Source organism: Panthera leo, chromosome C2 (assembly GCF_018350215.1).
Source record: "Panthera leo isolate Ple1 chromosome C2, P.leo_Ple1_pat1.1, whole genome shotgun sequence".
Classification (NCBI taxonomy): domain Eukaryota; kingdom Metazoa; phylum Chordata; class Mammalia; order Carnivora; family Felidae; genus Panthera; species Panthera leo.
In genome coordinates, this window is record NC_056687.1 from 220,717 (window position 1) to 243,678 (window position 22,962).

The 22,962-nt window shown below is 46.0% G+C and overlaps 1 protein-coding gene across 5 annotated transcripts in view; it reads right to left on the reverse strand.

The window, feature by feature from the left end:
• DIP2A (disco interacting protein 2 homolog A) overlaps positions 1-22,962 on the reverse strand; it is a 117,303-nt gene that overhangs the window by 35,343 nt on the left and 58,998 nt on the right. For all 5 annotated transcript variants that reach the window (XM_042956162.1, XM_042956161.1, XM_042956164.1 and 2 more), the window contains 11 exons: positions 20,735-20,854; positions 19,212-19,409; positions 11,765-11,856; positions 8,259-8,369; positions 6,878-7,001; positions 6,432-6,541; positions 5,889-5,991; positions 4,391-4,455; positions 4,065-4,158; positions 2,819-2,938; positions 1,244-1,358 (listed from right to left, as the gene is read on the reverse strand). In XM_042956162.1, the coding sequence (XP_042812096.1) occupies positions 1,244-1,358; positions 2,819-2,938; positions 4,065-4,158; positions 4,391-4,455; positions 5,889-5,991; positions 6,432-6,541; positions 6,878-7,001; positions 8,259-8,369; positions 11,765-11,856; positions 19,212-19,409; positions 20,735-20,854 (1,252 nt within the window). The remainder of the gene's footprint in view (positions 1-1,243; positions 1,359-2,818; positions 2,939-4,064; positions 4,159-4,390; positions 4,456-5,888; positions 5,992-6,431; positions 6,542-6,877; positions 7,002-8,258; positions 8,370-11,764; positions 11,857-19,211; positions 19,410-20,734; positions 20,855-22,962) is intronic.

Here is a 22,962-nt window from a genome sequence, read left to right on the forward strand (position 1 = left end):
GCAGACAGTCTTCCTGAAGGCGCTGCAGCGTTTCCACCCCACGTGCTATTCCCCACGTGGGGACCTGCACACACCTCCCACCCAGAGGCAGGGTCTGCGTCCCTTCCTTCATCTGGTGGGCCTGTGACAACCGTGTAAGTGACACTTTGTGACTTCCCAGGAGGGGTCCTAACGGTGATTCAGCTTCTACCTGGCTGTGCTGAGACCTTTGCTGGAAGCCCTGGACAGCCAGGTGAGCAGAATGACGTGCCTGCACAGGCCCAGGGCAGCCCGCTCCAGAGACCAGAGACTGTGCTGGAAGCCACGTCTGCCAGTCCAAACTCTGGACACAGAAAGCAAGGGAAATACAATGGCTGTTGCCAGCAGGTGTGGGGGTGGGGTGCGCAGCTGCAGCTGGGACCCAAGTAACAAAGGTCAGTGTCTTCTCCAGTGAGAAAAAGCACACTGTTGGGCAAGAGAAGTCACCACAGAACAAAGGAATGAAGAACACCTTACGGCGTGTGAAGGATAAAGATGTTATTTTTCTTGCTGAGTTGTTAAAATTCTAGGATTATTGAAGACTTGCACATATGAAAGCGCAGACTATGAATATTCTAATCTAACAGTCTCAACTAACCATACCGCCCCCCACCCCAGGATGGCACTCGGAGCTCCTGGGGACAAGAGCCCTGGGGCAGGCGAGAGGTGACCTGGGAAGGAAAAAGTGGCCTGGGGAGCGCCATGGGTGTGGGAGGAGCACAGGAAGGACGAGACCCTGCCCTCTGGGCTGTGATGGAGGAGCACAGACGGCCCTGGGGGCTTCCCCGTGAGTGGGCGGTGCTAAGCATGGGTCACGGTGCTTCTCCAGGAAGGGTGAGGGCCCCACAAGCACAGACCCCCGTGCACTGCTGCCAGCACTGCAGATGCAGGGCCCTCCCCAGGGCAGGGAAGAGCCCTGGGCTGCTATGTTTACCAAGGCCAAGGAGGAGGAGAGGCGCTCAGGGAAGACAAGCCCATGATTACAGTCCTGGGAGCAGCTACACAGGTCCCACCACCAACAGGGCGAGGGGCATGTGCCCGGGGGACCGCGCCATCACTCTGCACACACGCCTGGGAACCTGGCACAGGATGGCGTGTTAATTGCTCCAGAGCGTTGATTGCTCCTACTGCTCAGAGACAGACGGGCTGTATTTGGTGCCACAGGTAATTCAGCTGTAGGAGTGAGAACTCCGTGTTTACAAGACCGAGCAAGCAACCACATTACCTGCGGATGGCGACCGTCAGCGCCTCAGGAGAACTGGCGCAAGGACAGATGACCTCTGGCCTCAGCCCTCTAGACTGGAAGACATTGAGGAACGCATCACAGGAGGATATGGACCCTGCGTGAGACAGAGGGACACAAGCGGAGGGGTGGGCTGTTTCCATGAAAAACACGGTGCATTTTGAAATCACTAGCAGAGAAGAGTTGGAAATTCGTCCCAGAAAGCCTGTGTCTAACCCCTGCCGTGTTTCTGAGTTCTAACTCACAGCCAGCCTTGCCCTCACCCCTCCTCCCAGGTCTGCCGAGTGGGAAGTGACAGAGGAGTGTTTACAGGCGACTCTTCCTCCTCACAAGGCCCAGGTGCGTGTAAGTGCCTGCTGCGGAAAGCGCCTTGGGGCCACGGGGTCCCTGCCATGAGCGGCCCATGCACCACCCCCAGGCTGCCCCCCTGCTTCTTCCCTGCTCTCCCTGGCCAGTCCGGGGCGTCACAGATGTGGAAACTCAGCTCCCCGGCAGGTGGGTGCTGCCTGCTTGGGGCCGCAATCATCAGGACCCCAGGGCTGTACCACAAACCTCAAGCTCTCTGCCACAGAGAGGCCCAGGAAGGGGAGGGGCCCGCGTCCCACTCGTGCTGGGCACTGGTAGACAGCAGAGGACACACAAGACAACCCAGCTCATTCAGGGGGCACGCGGAGCGGCAGGATCTGAGGTTTGTGGAGGATCAGGTCTGGCGAAGGGCTTCCTCGTGGAAGCCTAGTGACTGGGAGGGTGGAGGCAGTGCCAGGTGAGAAGCTGTTGGCAGTGGGCTGTTCAGGTGGCTCGGGGACACAGAGCAGCGAGCAGCTCTCGGTATCTTGGAGGCAGGATGGAGGGGGCCCTGCTGGGCCCACGTGTGGGTGGAGGAGCTAGAAGGCGGTGTGCCCTCCTGAGCGGTGGGGGACCCAGGGGTGCAGGGCTCTCAGGGCCCTTCTCACTAGGGGACTAGATGAAAGGCCAGCCTCTGGTCCAGGGTGGTTTCAATGCAAAAACAGCAGCACACAGCTGTTAAACCCACAAGAAAACCCACCTACCTGGTCAAGGGCTTTGTGCTGCATAGAAAACCCACCAAAGGTCAACGGAGCCTCCCCTGCGGCAGGCCTCGGACAGCCCCCAATGGGCAGCCACGCTCAGACCCTGTGCAGAGCCCAGGGCGCACATCAGCCGCCAGGGGAAATCCCACAAGGAGGTGGAGCCAGATCAGTGGGGCCACAGGGACCAAGGACGGAGGCTGGGACAGGCTCCCAATTAGCATCTACATTCTGGTCATTTCTTAACGTATCTTCTGTCAATGGTGTTAAAACTGCTTTTAAACTCAGAGCCTTCATAAACATGCATGGGAGATACCAGTGAGTACCCCCACCCCTCCTCGCTCCCCGCCACCAGGGGTTGTATGTCACAGCAGGTTACAGGACATTCATTTATTTCATGCACACGGAATGTCGCCATGCTGTTTCTTCCATATTCTACTAAAGCCTCTTCCCCCCAGAGTCAGGCCTGCGGGAGGAGAGGCCACGTCCTCCATCAGCTGGGCTTACTCACAGGGGTTTGCGCCATCGGCCACGATCAGCATGCGCAGCGAGCTGAGGCTGACGTCCCTCTGTCCTCGCTGAGCTAGGAGAGACCAGTGCATGTCTCGGGATTTCACCAGCGCGGCCCGGGCTGCAGAGGAGGAGCACAGACATGCCCTGTGTCATGGGAAAGTGGTGCCCTGGCACCTCAGACACACATGCAGGTGCACGAGAGGACAGACAACACAGACTTGTGTTTCTGGCCACAGGCTCCCTGCAGCCATGTCCCATAGGCAGTGCAACTGTCCTGACCTGCTGTGTTTAAAAACCAGCTCTGAGGTCTGATTCAGACACAGAAATCTCATATCTGTCTCCCAACTTTAATTTTCTCTTGGAAGCTCTATCTTGCTCTTCCCATGTCTCCTCTTCTGTCTTCTGTGGTCCCTACCTGAGCTGCTGACTCACACGGTCATGTGGCCAGGCCTGCCGCGTGCTGGGAAGACACCAGGATGTGAAGAGACAGACTCGGCCCTCAGTCCTGGCTGCGCACAGACTAGTGGGCCACACCTGCCAAATCCACCACAACTTGAGCTGTCCTCCATAAAACAGGAGAAACAGAGACAGCTACCACCCAAGGCTGCTGCAAAGATGCACAGCAGAGCACACGCCCAACGTCCGCATGTGGCCGCCAGCGCTGCGATCAGCATGGGCAGTCACCGGGGACAAGTTAGTGGGAGAAAAGAGACCTGAGGCCCAGCCTCTGGGCTTTCTGAAGGTGCCCCCCAGCCCTGCTGGAGTAGAGGCAGGGCTGAGGGTTGTGCAGGTGCTCAGGGAGCACTGCAGCTAACCAAGGCAGGGGGCAGGGCAGGGCACGGCAGGGCCCATGGGCAGCCCCATGGCACTCTGTCTACACTGTTTCCTTGGAATCAGCAGCTCTGCTAGTGGTGGCTTGAAAAGCCCGGCTTCAGATTAAAACCCTCTCTATCTACTACTAAGAATTGGGAGTAGTGATGTGACTGTAAAGGAAGTTTCAAGAGAATAAAATCAGAAGCCTATGGTCCTTGCAGGAGAGAGCTGTCATGGCGCTGTCCTCCACAAGGGTCATCCAGGCCGTGCACGCAGGTCAGGCAACGTCTGAGACGTGGTCACGGCACACGCGGGCTGTGGGGGCTCCTCAGCCTGCATCTGCAGTTCTGCGTGTCAGCTTTATTGTTTTCTTAATCTAAGTGACCTCTTTAATGAAGGGTGAATCCAACGACGGTGCTGTTTCCCGTTACCTTTATACGAACACACTTTCTGAATCCAGGACAGTGGGTTCACTTTCATCAGTGCGTACGGGATGCTGACCACGTGCATCCTATTCATAACACTCTGTGAAAAAAACAGAGGTGCTTAGGGGCAGGCCTCGTCCAGGGGCAGACAGCAGAGGGCCACATCACGCCAGAGAAGGCAAAGATAACGTCAATGGCCTTCTCATGATGACACTTCATTTCAGATAAGGGTTAATTACATCACCTAAAAATAGGCATTGGTGTCATCTATTGATACGAAGCACTAGAATCCCTCATTGCAACAATTAGATCATTTAGCATACAACACTCACTGTTAACACTCCATGCCACAGACCAGCATCCCTTTTGAAATCCAGCACATTTGTTAATGTTTCAGCTGAAAGTGGACAAAGATGGTTAAACCACTGAGTGACCCTCTTCACAAGTCATGTGCATTTTTAAAGAAACTGAGATGAATACATCATTGACATGAAGGGTTTTAGGAAACATACACATTTCCAAACATCATGCACTAATTCATCAATTATCTTGGTTATCTATTCATATTACCAGAAAAACTCAAAAGTAGGTCAATATGACTTTGGATTCAAACAGAGAGCTGTGCTGATCCCTGGTCCGAAAACACAAGCAACGGCATGCCCAAGGCGGCTGCTCAAGCCTCTCACTCTGCAGTGAGATGTGGGGTGAGGACTCACCATGGACACACTTACTTCTCACTTTACACCCAGACTCCCCCATTTCTCGCACCGAGGCCACTACCCTGCATCTTCGGGCAATGTCACGGGCTGCTCATGTTGTACCCCCCTCAGAAAGCTGCCCCTTCTCTCTGCTCTACCCCAGCGGAGGTGGCAGACGCGTGAGCGGGTGGCGACCCAGGCCGCACACAGCCTTGTGCTCGGCAGGACCTGGCTCCAGGCCCCACACAGGGGCTGTGAGCAAATGTGGCCCCCATCAAAACCACAGCAACGCCCAGGTGCATCCCCACAGGATGGACACCAAAGGTGAACACAGGTCTGCTGTGCCAGGAAACATGAGTGCTTTCTGAATAGGTTCTATGCACACACTCCCTTTGTTAGCTAAAGAGCCCACATGAGAAGTGATACATAGATCTTGACAAAAAGAAAACCATGTGACTTGATTTAACGAATCCAATTTTTAAAAAATTATTCAGGCCCTTGAATATATCTAAAATCATTTTCCAAATCTTAACTGAAGTCTTCAGCTACCCCTTTTAATTTCATTATTTTTTTACCCCTTACTTTTAAACACCCATATTTTAGTTATTTAAACATACCATTCAATTTACTTTCTAGTTTTATTCAATTCCAGTATTGCTATGGTAAGGAAACTACCATGTATCCATTGTTATAGTTTTTAAAATAACAGTTCTCTAAGTTAAATATCCGATATTTAACAGTAAATTGGGGGGGGGGGAGCTACCTATATGTTACCAACAGAAAATCTACAACCATAAAGATTCCATTTCTGTATTTGCATGCATGACAGCTTAAGCCAAAACCATACTCATAGAATATAGTAATACAAACGTGGGTCCAATAAGATGGTTTTCCATTTTTTTTTTTAATGCAAGATATACTGCCTCTCAGCTACATCACAGATTGAACCAGCCCACCAGGCATAAGCAAGTGGTAGTGTGTGAATTTCATGCTCCGTAAAATCAACACACACATAGATTTTTTGGAAAGGCCCCTGAGTGGGGCTGCCGGGGTGACCTAACACCCACGCCTCCAGCATGAGCAGAGAGAGCACCGAGCACCCTGGCTGGAAGAGCTGCCCGCATGCCCTTACCTTCCGAGTAGCCGCAAGCCTGGGTCAGAGCCCGGCATTGTGCCAGCAGGGATGCGTGGGACACCGTGACCCCCACTGTGCTGCCTTCTTTGCTTGTTTTATACTGAAAGATTTCAAGAAAAAAAATCCATTATGTGACGCTTCTGGAGGCCACAGCAGACAGAATGGGAGGCTGGCAGAACTTAAAAAGGAGAAGTGGTCAGTCGTCTGTCCCTCACTAACCATCCTGTCACACCAGAGCACACTTTATGCCATGACTCTCAGGGTGACACCCACAGAGGAAACTAGGACACACCATGGGGCAAGTGTCCCAGCACACTGGTACACACAGGCTCCCCCTAACTGCTGACATCCCGAGGGAGCTGGGGAGGGATGATCAAGCAGGAGTGAAACCAGACCTGACTGAGCTCCCGTCCTACCCTTTCTGCCTCTGAGGTGATGGTAAGACAGAGGGTAAGTGTAAGCCTGTGACCACGCACACTGTCACGGGAAACGAGCTGGGCTCGTGGGGCCCGCAGGCTCCGAGCGGGACGAGGTCATTACCTCGATGTAGGCAGTCCCGGCCCCTGCATCCCGGGCCGGTGGATGCCAGTCTTTCGGGGGCTTGGTCAGATGCTTCCCATCGATCACCAACCAGGCGAGAGGGGGCCAACCTGTGAAGGCACGGACAAGGCACCGGCCCAGGCAAGTGGTGAGTGGGTCTCAGGGCTGAGCCGCCCGCCACTGGCAACTAGCCACTGAGCACCCAGGGAGGAGAAGTCTTGGTCCCGTTTACTCTACATTAATTCATATTTAAGTCAGTGGGTGCCTCTGACCTGTGACCACCACACCAAACGGTGCAGGCCTAGACCCTGAACTGGGGCAAGGGGTGGGTGGCGAGATACACAGGCTTGTGACCAGGACCTAACTCCTGAAGACCCCTCAGCCCACATAAGGTTCGGCTGCCACGAAAGGATACCCGCGCACCGCAGGTGGACTCCCCCGCCTACCTTTGAAAGCTGCCACCTCTCCGGTCTGTGCCTTGGGCAGGCCTTTCTGACAAGCATCCGTGGTCAGGGCCAGGGCAACGCCACAGCTTCCCAGCAGAAACCCAACCTGCTGGCTGCCGGCGTCCTGCACAAAACACGGCGAGGCGCTCATGGGGCCACCACCAAGGGCCCTGCCCGCTCAGACCCACACACAGAAAGCAGAGTGCTTCACCTTGCCCTTGCAAAGTCCTACAACCCAATCCTATGTAGTAGAGACTATATTTTCATGAAAGTAAAATATAAGCATTTTTAAATTTAAAAGACATATTTTTGCAATGAAATACAAAGTTCTAGATAATGGGCTAATTTCTCAAAGTGTTTTCCTGCAAACAAACGACATTTTGGAGCATTTTAATAAACTCCAAAAATAACAGCATGGAAATTTCCACTTGAATTGTGTTTAAAATTTACATATTAACCTGGGGAGTCCCGACCTTTGACACTTTTACTTATTCGCCACAGAAATGCACATTCCCTGTCAACGCTTCTTCTATATGTGTCCCTCAGTAAAGGTTTGTCATTTTCTTCTTGCAGGTTTGACAAACCTCTTGCTTCTTCCGAAGAGTCTCTGTAGTCAAATATCTGTTCATCATATATTATCCTTTGAGATATACTGGTTTTATTTAAAACTTTACTTTTGGGATTCTTGAGTATTTGTTGCTGACAATGCTCACTTTAAGTACCTGAACTCTGAAATGGTAGAGAGCTTTAATCTTCTAAAATACATGCTTTGTCTACTCCTAAAATGCTATTCGTTTTCCATAACCAGACTACTGACATTTACACTTAAGATGGACTGGCTACCCAGAACATCAGCAAGCTCCCCACATTAATCATTTGTTGGTAACAAAAAACGCATGCCGTTATGTAAGTGGACAGAAATGCAAGAAAATTTCCATCTTGCATATTCAATATTATCACTGAGAAGTGAGCTACAATACATTAATTACTGTGTGACTTATTTATTCCCAAGAAATGAAAATTATTATCAATAAGCACATGGTTTTGGGAGAAAGTTTAACAAAATCTTATCAAATCATAAATTCTATTCATCAGAGAAAAAATGCTCACTGTCTGTACTGGAAAGCTCACAGAGATGATATATTAGCTCCATCTACAGCTTCTAAAAGTCCCTTTCACCAGCAAGATACGTAAAAATGAGTAACTGTCGGTGAAACCGCATCTAATGTCTCCCGAAGTCCTGCTGTGCAGGACCCTCCCTTGGGTCAAAGCAGCACCTGTCTGCCAGAACACGTCCTTTCCCGGGAGGGCAAGATAGGACGCGTCGCGTCTATGTGTCAGCTTTGGAAGAAAACCCCGCGGCCCAGACAGAGTGAACTACCTTTCTTGTTAGCGGCACTTCTATGGGGACAGGAACCAGCTCTGCCAGGAGACAGCCATAAAACCCCACCATGAACATCACCGGGTCACTGTTCGGAAACACCAGGGCCACCTACAACAGCGTGAAGGAAAACCATGAAACCCACTCACGAAGCATGCGATCATTCTCAACACTCAGGATCTCTGCTGACTAGATGGAATCTGGGGCAGTTTAGATGATCTTACAGCTTTTCAAATTGGGTTCAGAAAATGTGATTTGGAGGTTAATTCTTGGTCCTTAAACTCCCTCAACCATGTAACTTTTCATAGTTTTTAGGCTGGGATCTTTATTCCACATGCAACAAAATAATTTAAAATGTTTGTGTCTAGAGGCAGTCCAGCCCCAGTCTGGCTGTGGGATGGGGACCTGGCTCTGTGCACTCTATCTGGGCAGCAGCTGAGGACCCCTGGTGAGGTACCGCCCCCCGCCCCCACATCCGCCAGTCCAGGTGAGAAGTGCCGGAACCAACAGGAAGAGTAGACTCGGAATCAAATGACACCTAAAGTATCTTCCAGAAGGTAAGGTCCTAACACCAAAGTTTTAGCTGAACAGATCTCCACTCAAGGCTTCAGTGTACTGACAGGGGAGGGGGGAGAGCACCGAACACCTCAGCTAAGACCCCTACAGCTGCTGCCTCCTGCGGACTCCCTGGGGGGCCCACCTGATCACCATGCTGCCACTGTTTAAGCCGTATCTTCTATTTATCTTACATTTTTATTTTTATCAAAAACATTTTAAAAACACACAATTTAAGATGACAAAAAGTACTAATGAAAAGTAATACCCATATGCTCCGCCCTTCCTCACTCCCCAAGGCAACCACTTAAAAAATATCCTAGGGGTGCCTCGGTGGCTAAGTCGGTGAAGCATCAGCTCTGATTTCATCTGACTCTGATTTCGGCTCAGGTCACGATCTCACGGTCGTGAGGTTGGGCTCTGCGTTGACAGCATGGAGACTGCTTGGGATGCTCTCTCTGCCCCTCCCCAGCTGGCGCACCAGCATGCACACTCGCTCTCTCTCAAAACAAACAAACATTTTTTAAACATCTTACATCTTCCTCTTGCTATTTATTCATATTTTTAAATATTATGATGCTTATACTACTATATTCTATTTTTTGAACATGTCTCAGTATCGATTCTTTTTCCTATCACTGTAGATGAACACTCAGCCCTCTGTGTTCCTGCCTCTTTCTCTTCCTCCATCCTCCAGCTTCCATTTCTTAGAACATCTGATAAACTTAAAAGCTATTTATGGAACAAGATTTTTATAAGCTCCAAATCTTGTAGTGAGTTTGCTTGAAACCATAAATGGTAAGTCAGAAGAGTGGACAGACTGCTGATGTGGGCCCTTGGACACAAAACAATGGCTGCTAATAACTCTCCACTTCATTAAGACAAAACTCAAGCTACACCTATAGTCTCTGCTTGAGGTCTGGAAATCGAGTTTCTAGCAAGTTAATCTGTTGAAAAGGGCAAAGCTCTCCTTCAAAAGTTGATGTAACAGTGGTTGCACCAGAACTATGACCTGTAGCTTTGAGACTAAATGTTTGGTATAAAAACATTTTTAGAGAATTTGTTATAAAGAGTCGTGTTTGTTCACTTTTACAAACTCTATTCCTCAAGGGAAGAGAAATTTGCCACCCACATCTCATAATGAGTTCATTCACTCTGATCCTGTCAATCTCTCATAATTAACCTAACTACGTGGACTCTCACAAGTCAAGAAGAATATCTGGAAGTCTCTGTCCCTGCAGGAATCTTTTTCAAGAAAAATAAATTAGTGATTCTGGATTCATTTTAAAGCACACCATAAATCAGGAATTCTTACACGCTTGTTCTAAAGCACAAGCATTGTTCTCATACTATTCACATGTTTACAGCCTCGTCCACATCTGCTGATGGTGACAGCTACCACCACCTTTAGTTGCTTTGCTTTCCAGTTTCCACTGGCCAATTTGTTCTAAAATGCTCCACCACGTGTGTTAAATACCTATCGAAAGTATTTTCCAAGTAGCCAAGCAGTCGGGTGAGCTCCTAAGTCTTACCAGATGCTCAGGAGCAAGCCCCAATCCTGGGACCTCCGTCCTCCTGGGCTGCCCTGCTCTGCGGCTCACTCCTGTTCCCCTTGGAAGCTCAGAGGCTCCTTTCTGTACCTGGTCCTGCTGCGGAAGCAGTAAGGAGTGTTGCTGAGCTTTGCTGCAGGCCCTTCACTTTGAAGCTAACACCCTCCAGCTCCAGGATGTTGACTGGCGTTACTACAACCATTTACAACTCTCTACTCTCTGTCCTCCTTCCTGTCTGGAACTCCTACTGGCCAGATGCTGGACCTCCTTGACCAAGTCTCACGTTTGCACTATTTGTCCTTCCCACTTTCCATCTCTTAGTCTTCCCTACTAGCATCTTTTTCTTGATTTATGGAGCAATATGTTCATCTTAGTTCTCTAGGGATAGTAATACTAATTTTTTAAAAATTCCTTTTCTGTTTCTGGCTTTCTGCCAAATTTCTTTCCTCTTCCTCTCTCTTCCTCCCCTGCCTGGCCACCATCCCCTTCTCTTGTTTTTCTCTTCTTTGCCCTTTGGTTGTTCTCTTTCATTCAGGTTTCCTTCTTCAAATGTCCTTGGCGACTGGTTTCTATTTAAAGAGTGGGCACTCAGAGTTGCATGAAACTTACAGTTTCACTACTGGGTGATCTGACCACAGGCAGCCTCTCTCACTAGATTTTCTTACTACTGGGTGTCCTGTCCTCCATCCTGGATGTTCTGGTCTACCTGCACTTCTCACGTCTGGTTCAGTTTGCCTGGAGCAGTGCTGGCCAACAGAACTTTCTATGATAATGCAAATGTTCTATCTTCAAGCTATCAAATGTGGTAGCTATTAGCCACATGTGGCTTATGCATGAGCCCTCGAAACGTGGCTTGTGTGACTGAGGAACTAAATTTTTTATTTTATTTACTTCTGGTCAATTTAAGTAGCCCCATGTATCTACTGCCAAAAATGTTGGGCAGTGCAGTAAGTACAAGGAACACCACGTCTCTAGCCTCCTTCGTAACCACCTTTGCAGTGAGGCAAGAGGGGGCTGCCTGGTCATATGGAAGAGAGGAAGAGGTAAATAGGAAACACACAGAATTTCAAAGTTACATCAATGTTCTCTCATAAAACCTAAGCTTTGGGGACCTAATATTTATTAACATTAATATTTTTATTAAAATCAATATATATGAAGTCAAAGAGGAAAGAACTTGAAGAGTCAGTGGTTGGGCAATGAGGAAGAATAAAAAGAACCATCATCTTATGTACATCATCATAAACTTTTTCCATATTTAATATTTTTTCTTTGTTGACTTTAAATCCCTTGCGTTAATGCTAGAAGTCTAGCCAACTGATGGAATACTGATTTCAATGAGACATATTTTTAGAGTTTCTGTTTTTGCTCACTCCAATAAGTTATATTCTAGTTACTTACTCTGTCTCCAGGTTTAAGTAGTGGTTCATTCTTACTAGTCAGTTTATTAAGTAGAGTATAAGCTAGTTTTAAACTCCGACTCCAAAGTTTGCCTAAAATAAAATAAAAATACTAAGCAATGTAAAATTTAAGAAACTAATTATTAACATTTTAATGTAGCAATCACAATACCCCATAATGTACCATCATTCTATTGTTGGAAATTCAGGTAGTTTCCAACTGATAACTATTTTGCACAATGCTGTAATGAACATCGTAGTTTTATCTTAAACACAACTTATAGATTTATTTTTCTTAATACAAAAATAGAACAGGATTTTATTATAGAAAATTTAGAACATAGAAAAGCTAGCAGAAAAAAGTCAGCGTTATTTCGGTTACATGTACACACACACACACATATACACATGTGCAATTTTCAAGAAATGGGACAATACTTCATTCTGCTTTTCTCAATCAACATTGCACTGTGAGTGCATTTTCATGTCATTAAATGTCTCTCAACCACATCCCTTATCAGAGTGGCATATAGTTCTTTTAACCTTTATGATTCATGAGGTGGGTCCTACCTCCATCTCTAGGTTCCACTCAAGAGAAGACAGTCTGGGAGGTGTCAGTAACCTGCTCAGAGCCACTGGCTGCTGGAGTGGTGTGTCTGGCCCTCCAGGACCCAGCCCCTAGACCCAGGACCCCTCCCCGCTGGCACACAGTCTCAGTACAGAGCCCTAGTGGATGCTCAGCAGAGGACAGCTTCCCCGAGGAAGATGGGAGATGAAACAAAGAGTCAAGGTCTCTGGGGAGGTAGACCAAGGCCGGGGTGACATGGGGTAGGAAGACAAAAAAACCCGAGTCCATCCCCACACCCACAGCAGCCTTGACATTTACCCCATGCGATAATGTACCAAAGAGGTAACACAAGAGTCACAATTTACCTCCCTCAAATTCCTGTGGAGCAGCCACGCCCTCTGAATAAGTGGTAAAATTTCATTGTAAATAATACTAAACCTAGGCTCAACATTGTGAAGTGAGCAAACCGTGGGACCCAAGAAACAAATGAGAAAAAAAATACTCAATTCAAAGCACTGTTGCCTTTGTCTATATAGAAAGGTCAATTCAAGATGTTGATAACTGTAATACATACAGATTTCCAATCCAGCTATATAGAAAAAAGAATAATGCATCATGACCAGGTCAGTTTATCTCAAGAATGCAAAAAGTTTCAACAGAAAATCAACATAATTTGTCACATTAACAAAGGTGAAAAAAAGTAAAACAATTTAACAATCACTCAGGATTTTAAATGATTTTTAAAATCCTTCTTAAATTCAAAATGGAAGGAAATTTCCCTAAAGTGATAAAATCCTATAGGAAATATCATAATCGATGGTCAGGTATTGAAAGCTTTCCCTGAAGAAGTAGAAATAAGTCAAGGACAAAGGCCTTTTTACTGAAAGTCTTAGCCAATGCAACAAGATGGAGGGGTGGAGAGAAGGTAAGCGGTTGGAAACAAAACTCATTATTTGCAGATGATGTGACTGAGCACATTATGAATCTTTTATAACTGAAGTTAGCAAGGCTGCCAGACACCACAACAGTGTAGAAAGACTATCTCATTTCTGTATACTGGCAATAAATGTTAAGTAAAAATTTTTAATGATTGTATTTACAATACGATTAAAACAAACATGCCACATATCTAAGAATATGTGTTAAAAAAGATATGCAGTCTCACCACAAGAAATTATAAAACATTACTGAGATAAAGTGAAGATCTGAATGAATGGAAGGATATGTTATGTCCGTGCGCTAGAAGACTCAATAATGCGAAGGTGTCAATTTACAAACTGTTCAAAGCAATTACAACCAAAATCTCAACAGGTGTGCCTGTGGCACCTGACAAACTGATCCCAAAGCTGGCACTGACACACGGATGAGAACAGCTGACACACTCCTGCAGAAGGAAGCGAGATTCCTCCACGGATGTCAAGACTTACTACAGAGCCACAGTAATTAAGGAAGTGTGGTCCTGGCCTAAGGCTATATATAACCCAGTGGGCTGAAACAAAGAACCCCAACTGACCCACCGCATGTGGACCGGTCCACCTAGGACACAGGTGCGCTAGAGAAGAGTGGCAGCCTGTGGGGACGAGCACAGACGGCTGGCTATCCGTCCTGAAAGTCTGACCCGAGACCCAGCCCCACACCACACACAAAACAGCAGAGCTCTCACAAGATACTAGAATAGCTTTATGATCCTGGCGGAGCGAGAGTCCTTGAGAACACAAAGCACTAGGCAGGAATGGAAGGGCCTTCTGCTCACTAACCTCCCATTCGGGAGTAACAGCCAAAGGACAAAGTGGGAGACACTTGTAGCACACGTCACTGACAAGGACTGGTATCCAGAGCACATACAAAATTCCCACAAATAACCCTATATTTAAAAATGTGTAGGGGCACCTGTGTGGCTCATTCGGTGAACCATCCGACTCTTGATTTTGGCTCAGGTCATGGTCAGGTCATGACCTCATGGTTTGTGAGCACGAGCCCCACATACAGCTTTGTGCTGACAGTGCTCTCTCTCCCTCTCTGCTTGCCCCTGTCCTGCTCATGCTCTCTTTCTCAAGATAAATAAAGACAACATTTTTTTTTAATGTGTAAAAGATTCAATAGTACTTAACAAAAGAGAAAATCCAAATGATTTAAAAAAAAAAATCCAGGAAAAGATCTCAACCTACTCAGTCTTCAGGAAAATCCAAATTAACACCAAAATGAAATATTACTACCATATTCTCATCAGATTAGCTATAATAAGCCTGGCTGACAATGATGGGGAACAGGTGGGGCGAATACACTGATCAGGTAAACATAAACTGGGAAAGACTGGCATTATCTGATAAATGTAAAGATACGTATAATCTCAGACCCAACACTTCCACTCTGAAGTACATACCCTACAAAAATGCATGCTTATGTACCAGGTGGCACACCCCAGAATGTTCCTAGCAGCACAGTTTGTGATAGCCAAATCTGGATATCACCCAAATGTCTAGCAACATTATAACCGACCGATATGCAGATTCTGATATATATTCATTCCTTGACAGAGATCAATGTGCTGCAACTATACACAATAATATGGACGAATCTTAAAAGCATAATGGAAAAAGATTCTGCTTCCAAGTAGGAGAGAGTACTGGTGGCAGACCAGGGCTCCCACCTGAAAGAATTTAAAAACTGGATAAAATGCAGAAACCATCTGTTGGAGGCAGCAAAGTCAACTAAAGGAGTTAAGACTCCAGAGAGAAAACCCTTGGGGAGGTGAGCTGACTGTGCACAGCTGTTTCTTATAAAAGCTGGGTGTTTAGGGTTCTGGCACTCACAGGAGATGGAGTATCTCATGCCTCATGCCTGTGGATCACTGCCTCTGAGGCACGAAGAAAACAGCAGAGCTGCTGGCAGAGGCTGGGGGCCGTGAGAGCACAGCCGGCCTCCCCCTAGAAGACCTACTGAGTCCTAGGACTGTGAACGACAGGAGGCTGAAAATCCATGCTGAAAACCTCTGAGAAGCAATGTGGGATTCTTAGTAGTACACGAGATAGAAGCCAGGGTTGGGGGACCCCAGAGGAAAAGCACACAGGTGCTCAGACTTGACTGCAGTGACCAGCCACCACGGTACCTGCCAAGAGTAGAGAGGAAGGAACTTCTCTCAAGGAAGGCCACATCACCTGGAGCCTCAACAATTTTTTACACACAGTGTCTATCATTCAATCAAAAAGGTACTATGCATCCCAAAAGACAAGTTCCCCAGACTAAAACCAAGAGAAAGTACAGACAAGAGCAGCAGGCCTGGAGGTGACAGGACCCTGGAGCTTGCCGACAGAGTCATGGTAAGGAAATAAAGGAAAAGATAAAGACAATGCATGGAATGATAAAGAATTTTCCTAGAAAATTATAATAGGAATCAGAACACAGAATTGTTCCAAAAAGACCAAACCAAAAAGACAATATCTAAATTAAGAACTCATCAGGAATTTCACGATACAATAGAAATTTCAGAAACCAGAATTAGAGATTTTGAATTAAGGAAAATAAATCTCCAAACTGAAGTACAGATGACCCTTGAACAACACAGGTCAACTTACACGTGGGTTTTTTTGATAGAGTATAATACTGTGAATGTATTTTTTTCCCTTATGATTTTCCTTTTTTTTTTTTTTAATTTTTTTAAATGTCTATTTATGTTGAGAGGGCGACAGAGACAGAGACAGTGCTATCAGGGGAGAGGCAGAGAGAGAAGGAAAGAGAGAAAGAATCCCAAGCAGCCTCCACACTGCCAGCGTAGAGCCTGATGTGGGGCTCAAACTCACAAACTATGAGATCATGACCTGAGCCAAAATCAAGAGTCGGATACTTAACCAACTGAGCCACCCAGGTGCCCCATGTTCCTTATGATTTTCTTAATAACATTTTCTTTTCTCTACCTTACTTTATTGTAAGAATACAGTACATGAAACATAAAAAATATGTGTTAATCGACTACCAATGTTATCGGTAAACCTTCTGGTCAACAGTAGACTAACAGTTAAGTAGTTAAGTTTTCAGAGAGTCAAAACTTATATTTGGGTTGTCAATTGTGCAGGAGCTCAGTGCCCTTAACCCCTGCATTGTTCAAGAGTCAACTAAATATATAGAAAAGAATACAAAATATAAAAAAAGAACATGAAAGCTACACAGGATTCAAAAAAGGTATAAGTGTAATCAAAGTCTGAGAAGGAGAGGAGAGAGAGACCGGAAAAATGAATTCAACAGGAGGAGGTGGTCAACAGCCACACCCCTCACAGCAGGCAATGAGCAACTTCCTTAAAGAATTATAGACCAATCTCTAATGAACACAGATGCAAAGATCCTAAACAACATATTGGTTAAATCAAATCCAGACATTTGTTAAGAAGATATCACAGCCAAGTGGAATTTATTCTAGGAATGTAAGGGCTGCTTAACATTTGAAAATTAATGTAATTAATGTAACTCATCAAATTAAGTGGAGAGGAGAGAGAAACCATATGATCATCTTGACAGAGCAGAAAAAGTATTTGATAAAGCTCAATGCCATCCATTATAAGAAAAAAAAAACCTTTTACTAAACTAGGAATTGAAGGGAACTTACTTAATCTGACAAAGAATTTCGACCACAAAACAAGTAAAAAAAACTACAGCAAACATCATACTTCATGACCCAAAGCTTTCCACCGAAGATGGAGAAGGAGGCAAGAATGCCCACTACCCAACATCGTACTGGCAGTTCTGGCTTGTGCAGTGAGGAGAGAAAGAGATAAAAGGTGTAAGTACTGGAAAGGTCCAAATAACACTGTCTTTGGCCATAGATGACATGATTTTGAACACAGGCTATCCAAAAGATATATGGACAAATTACTAACAAACAAAAAAGAATGTTAATTTACAAGATCACTAGATACAAAATCACCACCTGAGGAAATCCATTGCACTTCTATATACAAGCAACAGTTTCTAACCATTCCATTCCATTCCACCAGGAATAAATCTAATGAAAGATGCTCAAGAGCGCTGGACTCGAAAGTATAAAACTTTACTGAGAGAAATTAAAGAAGGCCTTGAAATAGGGGAGATACTCCACAGTCATGAACTGGAAGGTTCCGCAATTGTAATAACATCGGTTCTCTTCAACTTGAACTACAGAATCGATGCAGTGCCAATCAATATCCCAGCAGGAATTTTTCTGGAAATTGACAAACTGATTCTAAAGATGGCTTAGAAATACAACAGGCCAAGAAGAGTCAGGAAAACCTTAAGAAACAATCACAGAGCCAAAGGACGTCGATACCAGACACCAGGACTCACACAGCTACAGCTGTTCAGGGAGCAGGAACAGAAAACAGCCTGTGCAAACGGCATGGAGAGCAGCAGCACGCCCACACATGTGTTTCCACCCGATACACGACAAGGCAGCCCTGCGGGGCCCTGGGCGAAGCACTGCCTCTTCAGTGAATGGCAATAGGTCAACCAGACCTTCATCGGGGAAGAAAACGACTCCAATGTCACACCACACACCAACTAAATTGTACGTGAATCATGACACCTAAATACGAAGAGTAAAACAAGTTTTTAGAAGAAAAGGTAGGAGAATATCTTTGTGACCTTAGGTGTGGCAAACAGGACAAGGGGAAAAAAATAGATAAGTTAGATTAATTACATTAGGACTTCTCATTTATCTAAAGCCACCAATAAAAGTGTTAGAAGACAGTCCAAAGAGTGGAAGAAGACACCTGCAAAACAAATCTGACAAAAGACATGTATTTGAAACATACAAAGAAGAAAACGTTAGCAACCAAATAGAAAAATGAGCCAAAGATTTGGATAGTACATAAAAGAGAATATTCACATAGCCAATAAACATACAAAAAGCATCATTAGCCATCAGAGAAATGCAAATAAGTTAGCAATACAACTTGACAGGACAACACACCTCCAGGCAAGGCTAAAATGAAATACATAGACAATATCAAGTTGACAAGGATGGGGAGCAACTGAAAGTCCGCACAAACTGCCGGCTGGAGTGAAGGTCACTGCGGCCGCGTTGGAAACCAGGTGACCGTGTGTCCTAAAGCTGCACAAGTCTCCTCGTATGTGTACACATTCCCAGCACAAATGCCTGCACATGTTTCACCAACCAGACGCACCTAAGAATGTTCATAACAGCACTATACACAATAGCCCCAGTGGAAACAGTGCGGGTGTCCCTCAACCATGGAGTACGGGCATAGTGGTGGCATATTCATACGCTAAAATAACATCCATCAATGAGAAGAGCTACAGCTTCACACCACATCAGGGCTGAGTCTCGCATAATTCCACTGACATAAAACTGAGACACAAGCGAGGCAACGGTCACAGGCATGTGACAGTCCCCCGCCAGTGTGAGGATGCATGTGCTGGAAGGGAAACGGGGGCTGGGGACCTGGAAATGCTCAGGAGCTGAGTGCTGGTTACAGGAGCATATCACTCCGTGAAAATGCATCAAGCCAGATGCTTATGATCTGTGTTACATAAAAACATAATACAGAACCAAAAGATGCCAAACACAAAAATACATACTGTATGATTCCATTTATACAAAGTTCAAAATTAGACAAAACTAAATTCCATTGTTCAGAGATGCATATATAGATGTGAACCTCAACACCAGAGCAGTGGCTGGTCACCATCGGTCAGTGAGTAGTCCCCTCTGCTGGGAGGAAGGGGCAGTGGTCCAGGAGGGGCACCTGGAGTGACAGTTTTGACAGTGGTGTTGGTTTCTCAGGAATTGCTCTATCGTGTTCATGAAGCTGTATGTCTGTGCTGTATGACATGACACATGTAACATTTTTACAGCTAAGCCAGAGCCCAACTGCTTTCTGTTGACACTTGCCATAGGTAAGGGTGTAGATGGCCTTCCCGGCTGTGTCCAAGGCAGTCAGACAGGGGGCTTTGGGCTGTGTCGTGCCCCAGCGCTGCAAGGCAGCCAGCAGGGACGGTGGCCAGGCGGTCCCCACGGCCAGGGGCTCCCCTTTCAGCACTGCCGTCTGGCTTCCCTCAGGCTTTGGCTGATTTGGATCTGGTTGCTGCACTATAAGCAAAATCGAAATTTAATAATTAGCACTTCATAGAACCATCCACACATTCTGTTTTTAAGCATTCTCTCAAAAAAAAAAAAAAAAAAAAAACACCAGTGGTAACAAGATTTCAAGAATTTGTCCAGATTTCCTTATCATTATAATAGTCACAGGCCAACCGACCAAAGGACAGATGGAGATTCGTCCTGGACAATGATGGCCACTGGTGACTGTAAACCCCCAGGACAATCCCAGAATGGCAGCAGTGACGTTGAGGCTTTCACGGGGTTGTGGCCAACCCTGACGACATCTGAGAACCAGGCGTGGGTCCCACTTATAAAGGACAAAAGTGAGCAGAGTCGCGTTTCAGTCTGCGCATGCAAACCACCCATCACCAGGTTGAAAGAGAAAATAAAGTAAAATCTCTTATGTTTCCAGTGGCTGTGTAGCCAACATTTGTCCACATGTAAGAAAGACTGCTCGGAACAGCATTTATACCACTGCGCTCTGCATCTGTGTTATCTGATGACAAAGGGGAAAGCGATGCCCTAAAAGTTGTGTCTGACCCTCAGTGAGGAGACACCTGGTGGGGGCTGGCAGGGCAAACACTGCACAGCAGAGGCGAGGGGCAGAGGGGCGAGCTGGCCATGCGCCCCATGGCTCTTGACACATGAGCACACTTGCACCTTATACTAGGCTTTATTTCTGTCCCTTTTCTATAGGTTTATACTCCTTCCTATTTCTTGGTCATTTTCTTTTACAAATAAATCTATATTCTTTTTTCCTAAATGTATATCTCATTCATAAATGAGAGACTAAATTTCTGAAAAAGGGCCAAAACTATGCCAAAAATACACTTTTAAATCATGGGAAGACAAGTATTTCAGAATTAAAGTTTAAACAAAAAATGAAATAATGGGGGCACCCAGCTGGGTCAGTCAGTAGAGCGTGAAACTCTCAATCTCAGGGTTGAGTTCAAGCCCCATGTTGGGCATGGAGTCTACTTAAAAAAAAAAAAAATTGAAATAACGTAAATAAAATGAAACCTTAGGAGTATTCTTGTAACCAAGTACTAAGCACTGGATCAGAGGCATAGAAAAATCTTAAGTCCCTTAACTATGAGCAATGTGTTTTTTTCCCTGTTCAAATAAAGCCAGCAGTCACATGTGCTGCTGAATTCACCATGACACACGCTGACCATAGGAGCTGGAAACAGAGGGAGGGTCATTTCGGTGTGTTGTAATGTCACAGTGTGACCTTGCATGATGCACACTTGCCCACAACCCTGGACGTGACAGCCACCCCGTTCAGACACGAGAGCCAGTCCGAGATCTCTCACCTTCCAACAGCTCCTCAAAATCATCCACAAAGAACTCCTTCAGCGGAGGGCGCTTTGGCCTCTTCAGGGTATTGAGAAGCTGCTGGATTTTGGAGGACACTCTGCTGTTCACAGGGACACCTGCCAGGGGAAGAGGAGCAATGAGGCCAGAGGTCGCCATCCCTCCAGAGATAGGATGTGGAGACGGGGCCTAGTGACCAACTGCACGAACACATTGGAATTCATAAATCCAACCAAGCACTGGCCCCACCACGCAGCCACTTTGCAATTCATTAATTCATTCAACAAATATTTACTGAAGGCCTTCTGGGAGCTAGAACTTTTTTTAAGCTAGTGATTTTCAAAGTGGTCCAGGGACCCTTTCAGGGGTTCATGAGGCTACTGTCCTTCCCTCCCTCCTCACAGCACACAGCAAGTCTTCCAGAAGCCCCACATCATGTGAGCCACAGCCGACTGAATGGGGACAAGGCGCAGGGCCCAGGGGCCTCCATCATGCTGGCTGCAAGGGAGACTGGCTGCACTGGAGAACAGGCCCATTCTTCTCACCAAATCTCCATTTTAGAAATTCTTCCATAAATATGTGGTATTTATATGAAGATGTGATGAGTTTCCTAATGCTATTTTTGAATGGATTCATAAATATTTTTTAAATCTTTAGTTTTAACTTCTAATATGATAAATATCAGGAGATTTAAGCCACCCAAACTAAAAGTTCTTTGGTGTTCCTTAGTAATTATTAAGAAATGTTGTTCTGGGAGATGTAAAGCAGCAAAATGACAGATAAGAGTCTGTCCTCAGCTCACCACCTGCTGGGTGAAAACAAGCAGAAATATATACACATGTAAGTGAACAAGAACAGTGGGAAGGTTGATAAGTGCTCTAAGGTTAACACAGCAGGTGATGGCCAAGGGCACCGGTCAACAGCACTGCCTGGGAGGACAGGTAAGCAGGGCCCCAAGCCTCAGACACACCCCGCTGTCCAAGGGCAAGCACAGCAGCTGATGCCCTAACATCCTTCCACAGTATCCCCGTCCTCCAACCTGAAGCCAGCCAAGTTCTAGAACCAAGAACTTAGTCATTGCCTGTCTACTCTCCTTTGATCTGGAACATTTCTTAGTCCTTTAAGACATTCACATTTTGAAAGAATCCAGTTCTTTTGTTTTATTGAGTAGAACATTCCTCATTTTGAGTTTGCTTGAGGTTTTCTCATGATTCAATCCAGGTGCTGCATTCCTGGCTGAAACACTACCCAAATATCATGTCCAGATTATCCTCACAGGGACAGATTTTCATCACCCAAAACGCTGTCTGGGTTCTACACTGATTGTCACTATTTTTTCTTCTGCAACTAATATGCAATGTGTGAGAAGGCACTTGAAGACCATACAAATATCCTAATCCTCATAGAATTTTCTCCCTGCATTTAACAGACATTGGATCATTCTTGCCAGAAGCAAGTTTTTACTGCAATGGTTGCAAAATTATTTTCCAACTTTAGCACCTCATTTAACTTTACCCATCAACATTCTGTCTGTTATCTATCTATCTATCTATCTATCTATCTATCTATCTATCTATCTATCTATCTATCTATCTATCGTCAGGAGTGACTCATGCACTGCTCAACTGCTCTAAAGCATATGGTTCTTAACTATTTTGATGTACAAATTGTCCCAGACTTGGCCAGTGGGATCCTATGTGAGTTGACCTGTGACATGCCCCCATCATTTTTTAGTTTTTTTAAATGTTCATTTATTTTTGAGAGAGAGACAGACAGAGTGTGAGCGGGGGAAGGCCAGAGAGAGGGAGACACAGAATTGGAAGTAAGCTCCAGGCTCTGAGCTGTCAGCACACAGCCTGACGTGGGGCTCTAACCATGAACCGTGAGAACATGACCTGAGCCGAAGCCGGACGCCCAACCGACCGAGCCACCCCTGCCCCCATCATTTTTTAAAGCACTGCCTTACACCTGTCATAAGATGCCTCAGAGTCATCTTATGCTACCATGCTCCAGCCCTGAATTAGCTCTTTCTCGCAGAAGCCCTCATTCTCCTGTGTGGGAAAGATGTTGAAGATCAAGATCTGGCTGCTAGGTGTGCTCATTACCACCACAGCGTCTGTGCCACTTTTGGAATACAGAGCTAAAAAAGTACACTATGCATTCATAGTGTGTATTCATGGACACACGCATGTATTCATGGACACTCGATGGCAATGTGCATGTGCAC